Source organism: Neomonachus schauinslandi, chromosome 11 (assembly GCF_002201575.2).
Source record: "Neomonachus schauinslandi chromosome 11, ASM220157v2, whole genome shotgun sequence".
NCBI classification, from domain to species: domain Eukaryota; kingdom Metazoa; phylum Chordata; class Mammalia; order Carnivora; family Phocidae; genus Neomonachus; species Neomonachus schauinslandi.
Genome location: NC_058413.1, coordinates 34,012,335 through 34,027,791, shown reverse-complemented (window position 1 = coordinate 34,027,791; position 15,457 = coordinate 34,012,335). Strand labels below are relative to the sequence as shown.

General features: G+C 38.5%; 1 protein-coding gene across 1 annotated transcript in view; it reads left to right on the top strand.

Annotated features, from left to right (window-relative positions):
- The first annotated feature begins 337 nt into the window (after positions 1-337).
- LUZP2 (leucine zipper protein 2) overlaps positions 338-15,457 on the top strand; it is a 248,677-nt gene continuing 233,557 nt past the window's right edge. Inside the window, exons 1-3 of the mRNA XM_021685868.1 lie at positions 338-451; positions 4,056-4,126; positions 10,605-10,686. Coding sequence (XP_021541543.1) covers positions 10,612-10,686 — 75 coding nt within the window. The 5' untranslated portion in view covers positions 338-451; positions 4,056-4,126; positions 10,605-10,611. The remainder of the gene's footprint in view (positions 452-4,055; positions 4,127-10,604; positions 10,687-15,457) is intronic.

Sequence of the window (15,457 nt, the reverse complement as noted above, 5' to 3'; positions counted from 1 at the left end):
AAGACCTTAGGAAAAAGAATGGTGATGTCATGGAAAATATCTGTTTTCCAAGAGGTACCTGATAAACTATCTTAAGCCTATCAAAGATAGTATAGTTCTGGAAATTCTCTGTAGCCTAGAGAGCCCTCAATTAAAAAAATAAAACCTTTGTTATAAGACTGGTTTTCAGTTTTCTCCTTTTAGGTGAAAGAGGAAAAACAAAACATCCTGGTAATTAAGGTTTCAGTTAATCTAGATTTTGCTTGAAATGCAAGGGCCTGTGATAGTATTTAAAGAGGCTGAAGCCCAGTGGAAGCTTTTGAGGGGCTCTCATGCGATTTTTTTCTGTGTTAGACAGGACTATGAAGAGCTAGAAAAGCAGCTGAAAGAAGTCTTTAGGGAACGAAGCAACATCCTCCATCAGCTGACAAAGACATCAAGAGAACTTGGTGGAATTAAAGTCAACTTTCAGGTGAGATGAAAACTAATTTTCCTGGCAGCAAAGGCTGAGGAGTCACTCGGTTTGTCTCGGTGGATTAACATTAAAGACTCCTGCATTTTTTACCAGTTTTGAATATGTTTCTGGGTTTGACCAGAGGATTTATTTATTATCATATGAGCTTTGAAAAGAAATGTCATTTGAAATGCAGTCTGGGAATCTGTGGTTTGCAAATTTAGAAAGGAGAAAATTATGTGCTTGGCAAGGCCATCAGTCTCTCATAGCTTCTAAGATCGATTTGACCCCTGTGTTTTTTATATTATAAAATGATGAAAACTAATTATGACCAAGAATTGAATGAATATAGGAATGATCTCTAGAAGAGAATCTTAAATTCCACAAAGGAAAATTCTCCAGATTCTTTAATAATCCTCATTACTAAAATGAGAAAATGTCTTAGAAAGGCAAGAGTCATCTATGAAAATGTATTAATACTTAGTGAAATCTCCATCAAAAGCCAAAGACAAGATCTATATCTGATAAGAAAAATTTTCTGAAATATCGGATATTTTGGTATTTGATTGAACACTGAATTTTTTTGAGGACATAATTTTAATTTTCATTATCTGTGAGAAAGATACTATTAATGTGGTTTTTTTCTTGTTATACATGAGGGATTATGCTTAGAAAAGATAAGTTATTTTTGAATATCACAAGGGAAGCCAGAGTTTAAATACAGAGCCTGTGTATTAGTTACTGCACAAAACTATGTTTCTGAACCATGTGGAGTCAGTGTTGTCCTTAGCTTTCTGTTCCTTGAAGATGATTGATGATGATGATGATGATGGTATCCATAGCCACGACAGCTTACTGAACATGGTCAAGGTCTTGCGTTAGGTATTCTTTGTACAATCTTTATTTTTTACGTGAAAACTGTGCTATGGTTATTAGTAGTTTCATCTTGTCGGTGAGAAAACAAGACTTAGAGAAAGGTTAAGAAACTGTAGAGGGCACAGAGTTCGGTGGCAGAGCAGCTATAGGAGCCCAGTGCCCCAGCTCTTGTTCTAGAAGTTACGTTACAACTCGAACATAAAAATAAGAGCAGAAAAACCACCCCATACCCCATTAGAACACAGAGGCAGGTAGCAGGCTAAGGACAGTGCTACGGTGGAAGAGTATACAGAACGTTAGGGAAGCCCTAACTCGGATGAAAGGGGGACTAAGTGAATTTTTGGAGGAAGCTGATCCCAGAGTTGCACCTTATCATTAAGTGGAAATTCGCCAGCTGAGGCTGCAAAGAATGTTCTGTACACTTGCACCTTCTCAGGGGGATGGAACACTTGGCACTTTGAAACTGTTTCATGCACATGGTGAGATGCCCATGTGTGACCAGGACACTCATCTCTATACAGGTAGCCTAAGTTAAGACACCCAATCACAATCTGGAAAATTGCTTGATAACAATGTATAATTTCACAGAATCATGTTTCTTAAAAGGGTAACAATCGTACTACTGAATGTAGTTGCAATTTTTAAAATGCCTTTCTTTTTCCATTTCCTGTCAGCCAGTGTGCAAGGTATTTTTCATTTTTGATCTCATTAAATCCTCTTAGCAACCTCTTCACAAAATTTTACTCATAAAATGAGGAAACAAGACTCAAATAGGCCAAGGAAGTGCCCAGTCATTCATCTAATAAATACCGATTCTAGGTTTTAAACTCATAGTGAATAAAACATAGCCCATTCTACATTTTCCCCCAGTGGGACTTCATGACGACAGGAGCTTTGAAAGTCTTGTTATCGTCTTCTCTGTAACCATAGCCCCTGGATGGGATGGTAACGGATGGTAACGCAGGTCAGCCAAGAAGCATTATGTTGATTAATTAGTAGGTGTCTCAACCTTTAGCATCCTTAAAGGAACCAAGAATAATTTCCAAGTATACCTCAATTCCCTGGACATTCCTGGGTAAATAATAAGGACACTTTGGCTCTTCTACTGAGATATACCTTGCTGACTCCTGTCTGTATCTACCCTTTCCGTTTCTGCATCTCATGTTCTTTTCCATTTGTTTGTTTTTTTTATTTTAAATTCCTTGAAAACAGTCATCTGCTTGATCCTGGTTTCCTTCAGAATGCCCAGAATATAGGATATGGTCAATAAATGAGTAAGCTTATTATATTGCACTTTTCATCAAGTGTTTTTCCACATCTGTTTTGTCCTCTGAGTTTTCCAGTAACTGTCTAAAGTAGACACTTCAAAAATCTCATCCCTGTTTTTCACCTAAGGAAGTCAAAGGGCAGATTTTGTGACCTGCTCCAGGCTGTAGATGTGGGGCTTGATCCCAGGACCCTGGGATCATGACCTTCGCCGAAGGCAGATGCTTAACCAACTAACTGAGCCACCCAGGTGCCCAGAAAGAAGTTTCTCTTGTGCAGCCCATCACATCCCAATCAGACTGCTGATTTTGCTATATGAAAATTGCCTGATTTTCGCATTAGACTATAAAATTTGTGAAGGCAGACACTATGCCTCTGTACAGGACTTTGCATAATTCATGATAGATATTTGTTAAATAGATATTAAGTAAACAAAGTATTTGCCATTCCTAAGATTGTCAATTTTCTGCCTGCCACCACTGCTCTTCCCGCAAACAGTATCACTGCTCCTCAGTTTCAGCTTCTAATAGGTTACCCTGGTAAATGGTTTATTGAGTATAAATAAGAAAGTTCTTAGGGAGGGCGCCTGGGTGGCTCAGTCGGTTAAGCGACTGCCTTCGGTTCAGGTCATGATCCTGGAGTCCCGGGATCAAGTCCCACATCAGGCTCCCTGCTCGGTGGGGAGTCTGCTTCTCCCTCTCCCCCTCCCCCTGCTTGTGTTCCCTCTCTCGCTATGTCTCTCTCTGTCAAATAAATAAATAAAATCTTAAAAAAAAAAAAAAAGTTCTTAGGGAAGACTTAATGGGACAGATTCTGTAATGAGAATAGCTCAGTGGGCTTTTCTGCTTGAAGTCACGGTCTGTGGATGTTGAATTTGCCAGAGTAAATAAACACTAATGACTGAGGTGGTACTTTATTTTTTTTTCCCCTTAACACCCTATCTTGTCAGAGCAGTTACAATTTTACATAGCCCTAGTTTTTCTGTGTATTCTGCTGCATTACTCATTAATAATAAATAGACAAGACCAAACAGGTACATGCTTTTGGGCTGCTTTGATCTTGAATTATGTTATTACTTAGCTGATTCGGAGAGGTCTTTTATGTCCGTTTGAATTTGTAGAAACTATGCCAGAGCTGTTTGACATGCCTGCAGAGAACACAGTGAAACTTCAGCTGGAGAGCGGAAGATGTGTTTTATACTGACTTGTAAAGACACCTAGATATTGGAGAGCATTTTCCCCTCCATCAAACCTCTAAAGGCTGAGACTCGGCTTATTCCCTTTCACCCCTGGGTAGCACCTGCGCTTGGTGTCGTAAATCCCTGTGTGCGTCCTTAGAGCCATGAGGATCACTGTGGCCTCATTTGCACATTCTTGTTTCAGGGCCTAAGAGCAGTCACGGCTGTGCCATAGAGACAAAAGTAAAGTGAGCCTCAATTTATCACTTGAATAAGATTTTCTTTTCCCACTTTTCTTATCAGTCTTTGAAAAATGATGAGAAATCTTCCAAAACTGATGTTGAGAAGCTTCTGGAAATAGGTCAGAGACAAAGGTAAGACTGCGCTTTCTTTTCATTTTCTCGGTTCTTTTTTTCCCCAGAGTGTCAAACTCCATTCAGAAATTTCACAAAAATCAGGTCATTCTAAATGCATTAATTCACTTATCTTCTGACTTACACTTGAAGGCATCAGAATCTTGTTGAAATGCAGGTTTGTATACAGTAAATCTATGGTGGGGCTGGAAATTGTGCATAGTGATCGTGATGCTATGCTGCTTTGTCTGCAGATCACAGAATGTTTATGGATCTGTAGTATTTTCCCCTATTATCCTAGGAAGATAGACCCTGAGAAGTCTGCCCATCAATAGACAGATGCAATAACACTAATCTCAGTGGGCCATGTGTAATAGTATCAAAACTTGATCATGGTGGTAATGGTGGGGGTGGTGACGAATGGGGTAATGTTACCAACAATACGAGTAGAATTAGTGTAATCTTATTAGTGTTGGATTGTGTTTTTTTGAAGACAGTGTATTGTGCGATAGATTTCTATGCAGTATAAAAAGCTATATGATTTGAAATTGCCTCTCAAAGGGAAAAAAAAGCTGTTTTAAGGTAGAAACAAGCTAGCATTTTTTATACACTTATTAGAGGCTCTGTCAGATGCTTTATATCTATTTTCCCACTTGACCCTCACAATTACCTTTTAAAGTAGATATGATTATCACTATTTAATAGATAGGAAGTTGTTTAGAGGGCTTAAATGAGTTGATGAGAGTTGTGTAAGTGGAATTTGCTCTGTGGTGTCTTACCCAGTAGCCCCACCCGTTCATGTTAGTTCACTGATCACAAAGCATTAAGCTGTTAAAAAGCTTAAGCACACTATGCTATGTAGTCCCTTCTTGCTGCCTCGTATCTTCTCCACTGTCCTCGCCTTTTGACCCAGAAACCTATCATTGATGTGTGTTTGGATCAAGCTGATGACACATTAGGAATATAAAACTGAGTGTCCTGTATTGACTCTTTTTATTATTTAAATGAAATTATTATTTCTTGAACATGAAATTCTCTTCAAAGTTCAGTATTAAAGAGCTTGCATAAAATATTGTCCAAGCATCTTCCCCAAAATAGATCATTTTAAGTGATTTTATTGGTTTGAAATAAAGCATCTATGCTCAATGTTACACAAGTATCCCTGGTTCATTGAATTAGTGTCGGAGAATTATAAACCGCATTTCGAATGAAATAACTAGTCAAAATGAACCAAGAGACACTGAAAATGATGACTTTTTGTAGAGCATTCCATGGCAGGAGAGGATAATAAAATCAGAATGGAAGTGTCTTCTGCACGACGGATGCACAGCTCCACTGAGCGGGCTGCCGTGACCAAGGAAGACGGAGTGAGTTAGGACCGATCAGCAAATGAAGCTGTATACGTGTATGACCAGAACCAGAGAGAAAAACTTCTAAATCTTGGTCCAGAATGGACTTCAGCCACTAGCAGTAGAGAACCCATTTTAGGTAGTTCTGTAAGAGCATGACATAAATTAAGTATTTTAGGAGGATTACTCTGCAAACACTGTTCAGTGTGGAGGGAAAGGTTGAGGAAAGCTGGCTTGGAGGACAGGACAGGGTGATCTCAGCAGTGAGAACCATGGAGTGAAAGAGGAATCAAGTCTGTCTTCACTGCTGTGGAGACGCAGATGAGGAGACAGGCTTGTGCATGATGTGGATAAGGAAAAACCTATTCGTTTAGTTTGCTGATACCATCCTAAAATCTGTTTAGCTGTTTCTACATGACACACAAAATATCCAGAGAGACCAGAAAAAAAAAAAAAAAAAAAAACATGGTTAGGATTATTAAGAATTTCAGATTATCATCTACAGATTTGGTATGGTATACAAACTACCAGATGTTGGGCCAAGTCTTTCAATGAAAGGACGGAATGGAGCAGATATTTTGATATCATGATTTTAATGTTTTATCCAGAATTTGAAAACTTGTTTATTTTTTATTTTTTTTTAAGATTTTTTAATTTATTTGACAGAGAGATAGAGAGTACAAGTAGGCAGAGCGGCAGGCAGAGGGAGAGAGAGAAGCAGGCTCTCTGCTGAGCAGGGAGCCCAACGTGGGGCTCCATCCCAAGACCCTGAGATCATGACCTGAGCCGAAGGCAGATGCTTAATGACTGAGCCACCCAGGCACCCCTATTTTTTATTTTTTTTAATATTTTATTTATTTAAATGACAGAGAGAGAGACAACGAGAGAGGGAACACAAGCAGGGGGAGTGGGAGAGGAAGAAGCAGGCTCCCCGCTGAGCAGGGAGCCCAATGCGGGGCTCGATCCCAGGCCCCTGGGATCATGAACTGAGCCAAAGGCAGACGCTTAGCAACTGAGCCACCCAGGCACCTCCAGAATTTGAAAATTTGTTTAAAAAATGTAACTTGTATAATGCACACAAAGTCAAAATAGAAAATTCAGTAAATTCTAATAATAGGTAATTTCTCAAAAGGATATGACATTTGATATATTAATTTTTGTTGATCACTTAGAAAGAGTTATATAAAAATCATGGTTACCTGAAGGTGAAGCAGGCTGTGTATCTCATTTTGAAAAGAAGAGATACTAATAAGCCATAAAAGAAAAAGAATGTTATTTTGAAATATAAAAAAATATTGACTGGGGCACCTGGGTGGCTCAGCTGGTTAGGCAACTGCCTTCAGCTCAGGTCATGATCCTGGAGTCCCGGGATCGAGTCCCGCATCGGGCTCCCTGCTCAGCGAGGAGCCTGCTTCTCCCTCTAACCCTCTCCCCTCTCATGTACTCTCTCTCTCTCTCATTCTAGCTCTCTCAGATAAATAAATAAATCTTTAAAAAAAAATATTGACTAATTGCAAATTAAGAAGTATTATCTGAGTCTGAAACAGTGCACTGTGTTGTAGATGCCATTCGGCTGTACATCCCGCTCTTAATAACCCCTCGTCCTCTGGGATGCTTGCCATCTGACACTTACCTGCAGGAGTGGTCTCAAGAAGTCATGCTTATTTTATTTGACTCCAACATCACTCAACAGTTAATAGGCTCAGAGGTGATCACCAAGACAAAACCAAATCAATTAGAATTTCCCTCTTGGAATTGTAACCAAGAGACATGTAATCAGTCTCCCTGTGTAGCTGGAACCAGACTGTAAGTAAGTCAACTCAGAGGTTATGGGGTGGCCATATACAACCATGCAGAGAGAGCAAAGAATGCCTTTCTGTTGAGACTGAGAAAGGAATGTGTGTGCATATTTTTGTGTGCACACGTGGGTGGGAGAGAGCGAGCAAGCACAAAATGTTGTGTTGACTCTTGAGTGTTACATTTTCAGAAATATTTTGACAGCCTACATAATATTCATAGCAGAGGACCAGATCTAAACCATACCATATGAGGAGTAAGAGTGTGTACCCACAAAATGGAGACTTGGGGGATAGGAGGGTAACCTAAAGTGTCTGAAAACTTAGAAAAAAGTGGTAAGACATTTTATTCCCTATGGTGGTTGGTGGGTGGAGATTCCTAGAAGGCAGTTTTAGACTCTGTGTACCAAAGGATTGTAAAATATCATGTTCTCTGAAAACAAAAAGAATATGCGGGATAATGGCAAGTGGTCCATCTTAGATGTTTTTACAATACAAGTTGGTAACCACTTGAAAAAAATGCCTTCCTGTAGTGTGATTTGGGTGAGTGTGTTTTTTATATTTATAATTTGATATGAAGATGTATGAAGCAGCTGCCCTTTCAAATCCCTTGTAACGAAATTCTGTGCAGAAATGTGCTCAACACTGAGCAGCCTATCATAGGTGTCAGTGGGGCCCACCAGTTCTTTAGAATTGAAGACTCAGCTCAGTATCCCAAATAGGACCCTAGAGTAGTAGCAGTAGTTGGGGTAAATCCCTGTTGGTGGAGGGGGCCCATGAGCGAGTCAGGAGTCCTCTCTCATAGGAGTATAACTTAGCAAGACTGTTGGTGGAGGGGGCCCATGAGCAAGTTCATAGGAGTATAACTTAGCAAGACTGTGAGGCAGAGACTGGGGGCACCTAAAGCAGGAGAGCAGTGAGAATGTGTAGCAATAAGCCTGGAAGGCAAAAGAGGATATAGAGACGTTCAGAAGGTTCAAAAGATCATATTTACCATTCTGATAGCTTTCCTTGACATGAAAATGTGCAGCATCCTCTCCCTTCTCCAGTGTTTGTTAACAACCTTAACAGTTTATTTTTGTTGTGTTCCCTACATTGCCTATAGATGTCAGGATGTGGGAATTTTTGATACACACACACACATACACACACACTCATTTTTATTTTTATAAAATATATAGTATTTCATAGTTTATTTTAAAAATCTGTATCATTTAATAAAATTATAATTTTAAACTTCATAAATAATCATAAAATGATAATCATTATAAAATCTTACTATAATTTTTTAGTTAGAAATACAATAGTTTGTGTTTTCATTCAGTGCTTGTGGAAGATCTGAGTGGTAGGGATAGCGTGTAGATCCTTCCATCCTTCCCTCCCTTCTTTCTTCCCCTCCTTTTTCTCTCTCTCTCCATAAAGGTAGTGTAATGACTCTATAGAGTTTGAACACATAGGCTCTAGAACACAATTTCACCACCTTTCTCTCTGTAGTATTCGGTTTTCTCTCTGTAGTATTATGTCATCGTGTGAACCTTCTAAGAGTGTCTGATGCATTGTAAGCCCACAACATATGTAGACATTACTATTACATTATATTATGCCACAAATGCTCTTTGTGGAAAATAGCAGAAAGAATGATAGAAGTCTAAATTTAAGTGTCCACATGTGAAACAATCCTGGTAAGTGATACCTATTTGAGGAAGGAATGGAAGCTGAGTCTTAAGTCCGCTCTAAGCAAAAGCATGTCACGAGCTTCACGTAGGCAAACATAAACCATCACCACAGTGACTGTAATTATTTTATAACTTGTTCCAATTATAGTTTGCCTTGACAGACAAAGTTCAAATTGATTTTAACAATCATACAGGCTCTCACTAATATCCTGAAATTGAGACTCGGACCTAAGAGTTTCTAGAGTAAGAAATCTGGGAGCATCATTCAATCCCAATGGACGAAAGAACAGCTTGCAGCTGTGTGGGATGTGGTGGTCAAAGAATGAACTTAGGACCTAGAGTGGTCCTGGTGGTTGTGACAGAGATCTCATACTTATTAAGTGATTATTTTCCAAGCATTGTGCTAAGCCATTTTGCCTACATTATGTCATCTAAACCTCACTACAAACCTATCAGATAGCTCTATTAGTGTACCCATTTTATAGATGAAGAAAATGGGCCTAAAAGGGTACACTCCTATTCCTAGTCTCTGTAGTGTGGTTACAGACAAAGGTTGCAGAGGTAGTCTTTTGGCACTAGATTGGGAATTTTAAATTAGTTTTGAGTTCTGCCAGTAAGACTAGGAAAGGTTTCTGTTTGGCTGTTGTTGCTTCAGAGGAGTTTATTCCTGGGGCGCCTGGGTGGCTCAGTCATTGAGCGTCTGTCTTCGGCTCAGGTCATGGTCCCAGGGTCCTGGGATCGAGCCCCGCATCGGGCTCCCTGCTCAGCAGGAAGCCTGCTTCTCCCTCTCCCACTCCCCCTGCTTGTGTTCCCTCTCTCACTATGTCTCTCTCTGTCAAATTAATAAATAAAATCTTTAAAAAAAAAATAAAAGTTTATTCCTGTAGCCAGAATAAAACAAACACACACGTACATACTAATCCTCATCTGGTATCAAAACGTTTGGAAGTGGTAGCTTAGGTGATAAAATGGAGGCACACAAAGATAGTATGATTTGTCATAAATGAGTCAATCTTAGACCCTTGAGAGGAATGCAAAATTATGGATAATGCTTACATTTTTTAACAAGTGAGACAAGGTCCACATGTATTAGTGAGCTTGAGACATAATGTGTATATGCATGCAGACGTGTGTTTCTTTTATTAGACACAATAAATAAGGCAGCCCTCAAGGTCAAAATAAGTCTCTTTTCTCTTCGTTTTTATAAAAAAAGTCTCAGGCCTTATAAAGGATGTCTAAAGTATACTGCCTTAGAATTAATCAATTAGGAGCATCCAAGGGGAGTTGTAATTTTATCCTATCAGCAAGTCTGTGGCAACTTTTTCTCTAACCAGCATGTTCACACCCTGGCATGCTGTCACTAAAATTAGCTTTTCAACTCTAGTTATTACATTGATTGGATTTAACACATTATGCAGCTCACAGATGATTCACACAGTGGGATTTGTACAGGACACAATAGCAAGGCAATTTCCTTTAAATATGGCTTGCTTTTAGTACTTGCATGGGAGAGAAAACTTTATTACTAGAATCTTCAGATACATCCTGCATGCTTAACTGTGTCCCTACATACAATTCTAGTTGTTTCCTAAATGTATGTCAACAGCAAAGCCTCCTTTCATAACGTACATAGGAAATAACAGATTATGTCTCTCTTTTGCTCTCTGTTTTCTCTTAGAGAACAAATGAAGTCTCTCCAGGAGGTCCTGCAAAATCAACTTAAAGAGACAACTGAGAAAGCAGAAAAACAACAAGCTACTGTAAGTATGTTAATTTTTTTGTGTTTGCTTTGGGGCTGGGAAATTATTTTTAAAATAGCCTCAGGTCCTAGAGACAAGATAAAAAGGTCCACTCCCCATAAATGGTATATAAGATGGTTCTGGAGAAAAAAGTAGAAATCTAGTGAGAAAACCTGGAGAGAAGTTTGATTCTCAAGCCTTGGGGTGTGTCAGAATCACCTGTGGAGCTGAGTAAACAGGCAAGGTCATTATATGCCATAATTCAGGATCCATTGGTTTGGGGCTGACACCAGCACTTTTGTCCCACTCTTGACCTCTGTTTTCATCAATAAATGAGGGTTGGGAATTAGAAGACCCCTAATAATCAAATACAACAAAAATCTTTTCTTGGAATGAATGCTGACCCAGTATTTTTATGATCTCGGTGACTGCATTTTCTTTACTGTATCCCTATCCCTCATCTACTGAACAGGAATCTCTCAGTGGTGGGGCCATACACTGACTGTTTAATCAACTCCCCAGGTGATTCTGACACACCCCAAGGCTTGAGATTCAAACCTCTCTCCAGATTTTCTCACTAGATTTCTACTTTATTCTCCAGAACCATCTTATATACCGTTTATGGGGTATACCTTTTATCTTGTTTCTAGGACCTGAGTCTATTTTAAAATATATTAATGGAAAATTTAAGGTACAGTTGGTCAAACAGATCAGGAAATGGACCACCATTGAGAATTTAGTTTATTTCTCACGTTTCTCAAGGGGGTGGCATGCCTTGTGACAGGTGACTATCCAAGGAAGTACTCGGGTAGGTCATGAGGCAGAGGGAGGTGAGAAACTGTGGGCAAGAGCATTTATTGTGGTTTCTGCGGGAAAGAATGTGTGAGGCAGGTGAAGCAGGCTTAGGAGGAGTTAATATGAATGATCTCAGCAGGCTCTGGGGCATAAGGATTGCCCCTAGTTGACTGGGGGGTACCTGACCCCTGGGGTGGTTAGGGCAGATGTATAGTGGCTTGGCCTATGAGAACACGCCAATACAAAGGGGTGGCTGGGGTTAAGGGTTCTGGGTTGGTTAGTTTGTTTTTGAAAAGCATGTCACCAGGAGTAACTGTTCAGTTTTTGCAGTTGAATGACTAATATGTTTTACATCAGAGTCTAGAAAGAGATGAAAGCAACCTCCACAAATACGGGATTGAGAAATAATTATTAAAACAATGGAGGACATTGGGAGAAGGAAGGGAAAAATGAAGGGGGGGAAATCAGAGGAGGAGATGAACCATGAGAGACTATGGACTCTGAGAAACAAACTGAAGGTTGTAGAGGGGAGGGCCGTGGGGGGATGGGTTAGCCCGGTGATGGGTATTAAAGAGGGCACGTATTGCTTGGAGCAATGGGTGTTATAGGCAAACAATGAATCATGGAACACTACCTCAAAAACTAATGATGTACTGTATGGTGACTAACATAACATAAAAAAAAAAACAAACAATGGTTATTTTTTTTAATGTGCATCTGGTGGGATCTAGAAGAGAGATTTCATTAGTACTGGGATTACCTTTTCCAAATTTTGGTAGACTCAAACAGAATGCTTTATGCTTGTTCTCCCCATTTGAAAATTCTAAGTTAACTAAGAATTAAACTAATTTGTATTTTTAAACACTTTTTTTTTGGTAAATAATTATTATTTTCTCTGTTAGACTATTGGTGTAATTGAAGGTTGGGTAAGGAGAGATAAAGATAATTGTAATTGTTCACTCTCGAAGAGAGGGGATAAACTGGATTTAATTCTGCAAACATGATAGATTTAAGAGCTGATAATCTTGTGTGCTACCCTTGATTACATAACTATTTACTATGCCTTTTTCCATAAAAATAACAGATTGTGTATTTTATGCAAAAATGTTGCAAATACATCATTTGGTAAGTTTATAGTAAAATGTTATGAAACTTAAAGGATAAACTTAAATCACAAAAATATAAAAGATAAACGAGAAAAATTAAATTGAAGAAGCAGTAAAGCTGTCATGACTAATTCTGTGGGAAAATAACTTTTTATGAACATGTGAATATTTGTTATTATCCCTAAGCAGATAATGGAATAGCATATCTTTCAAACCTGTGTTCCTCCTGAAAACTCCTAACAGACAGCAAGGAAGAATGAGCTCACATTCTCTGTAACCAGAGTTATTAAAGATATTAATGTTCATTGGATGCATTTCACTACTCTTGTTAATTTTTATGGCTTAACTTGCCCTAAGTGAGACATAATTAGTCTAAAGGCAAAAATTAGCTTCTAGCTTTGACTCTCATTAAGAGTAAAGAATTGCTATGTTCTTACATTCTTTGTTCAGAGTAAATAAATGGTATTTTCTGTTTCTGAGAATGAAATTCCTAACTATCTACCAGGAATGCTTATTTTGCCAGGGATGTTGAAACCGTTTGTTGGGATTCTAGACTAATGGTTTCAAAATGCTAATACTTTTTGAATATTCTGAATATATTTTAGCTCTTGAATATTTGAACACTGCATTCTCAAGATTTTCTGTCCTTGTTTCACATTTAAGTAATTGTATTCTTAACATTGCAATATATTTTCATTATACTCTTTATTTTTTTATTTATTATTTCTATTATTTTTATTTTTAAGTAAACTCTGTGTCCAAAGTGGGGCTCAAACTCCCGACCCCAAGATCAAGAGTTGCTGACTCTACTGACTGAGCCAGCTAGGTGCCCCAGCTTTTACTTAAAGTTAGTTGTTGGGACGCCTGGCTGGCTCAGTTGGTAGAGCAGGTGACTCGATCTCACAGTCAGCAGTTTGAGCCCCATGTTGAATGTAGAGTTTACTTAAAAAAAAAACAAAACAAAACAGAAAAACCTGCTCTAGCTACTTTTAAAGGTTGTTTTAAAGTAATGTGTGAGAAAACCCCTTGTAATGCGTTTGGATGTCAAAATAAAATAATCATTTTAAAAATTTGTTAATTATGTATAATATATACTGAATAGTATCAAAATGTGATGATTTGGGAAAAGTAGTGGTCCATGAAAGAATAGGTTATTAATATAAGCAAGGTGGCTTTAAGTAGTTCATGACTTCAAGATCAAACTGAGGGTTCTAGAGGGGAGGGGGGGTGGGAGGATGGTTTAGCCTAGTGATGGGTATTAAAGAGGGCATGTTCTGCATGGAGCACTGGGTGTTATACGCAAACAACGAATCATGGAACACTACATCAAAAACTAATGATGTAATGTATGGTGATTAACATAACATAATAAAAAAAATAATAAACTTTCATTGAATGAATGAAAAAAAAATAAATGAAACGTAAGAATGGAAATTTAAAACATAAGAGAAAAAACAAGCAGCCCAAATGGTCAATTACTGAAATCAACCAAGATCTCCAAAACAAAGGAACCTGAGGTATTTTGGAGCTTGAAGCCTGGGACAGGGAGGACCTGGCGTGGGTCTTCAGCTAGTCTTGTGGCTGGCCCTGTGTGTATTTCGGGTAGCCCTCTTAAAGTGGATGCCTTCACAATCAAAGCTTACGTCAGCACTTGGATCACAAAAAGGAAAAGCCAGCTGCCGGAGCTTATACTACATCTACATAGGCACTTTAGAAATTTTGAAATGTTACAAATTTGTCTTTTAAATTCACCAGTAAAAAGTGATCCCAGGAAACCCTAGGCCCCTACCCTCCACCCCAATAAAAGCAGAACCTCAGGCCTTCACTCTCCCTGGCTCTTTCTACCCATGGCCTCACTGTGTGGCCCCAGGTGTGACATGTAATATCCAGGACTTATAAGTAATAAACCTTTTTTTTTTTTTTTCCAAAGTTTCCTGATGATATTGCTGAGGGTGTCTTGCAATCATACTACGAACCGCAAAGACTGGTCCAGCCACAAGATTGGTTATCTATAGGCTGAGGCAGTCAGTACACAGCAGTAGAAATGGGTGCAAAAGCTGTTTATTGGGGCATACCCTAATTGTGCTGCATACATATCTAATTTTGAACGGCACCACGTCCTCCAGTCCTTTGCATTATCAACCAAATCGAACTATCTTCTCAATGGGACAGAGTGTGATTTATGTTTTCAGGTTGCTGTCGTTATCTTCATAGTTAAAATTTAACTTGAAAATTATTATGACCAAAACAATGGTCGTGGTAGTTTTCAGGCTTCTGCTTGTTTTATATGGAGTTTGACCATCCAGAATTGGTTTAGATCTCTGTTACCATTTGAAGGAATGGTTTAAGGACCCCTATACAATCCAGAAAAGAGGGGGCATTAACATTTGTTACAAGGAAAGCAAAACGTACAAAAACATGCACAAGACTAAGACACATCAATTTCTGGAGAGTGAAGGAAGAAAAATTAGGTGGGGCTTTAATAGTAGGTGTAACTATTTTTTTACAAGGTCTGAAGAAAGCTGGATAAAATATTTATATTTGTTTATTCTTAGGTTTGGGCCCAGAGGCGTTTTACATATTACTTCTTGGTCTTTTGTTTATGTTTGAAATGTTTCAGAGCTATTTTTTTTTTTAGATCTGTATATATGGTGAAAATTCATTTTACTCCTAAACTTGATTTCCACTGATTCAGTTTATCCCCAGAGATAACCCACATTACCAGTCTCTTTTGTATCATTCCAGGGATCCTCTAAGACTGTTGTCTAATATATATATACACACCCTAGCTACATAAGGCTATTGAGCATTATAAAATGGCTAGTCCAAATTGAGATATGCTATTAGTGTAAAACATACAGTGGATTTTAATGATATATTGTCAAAAATAA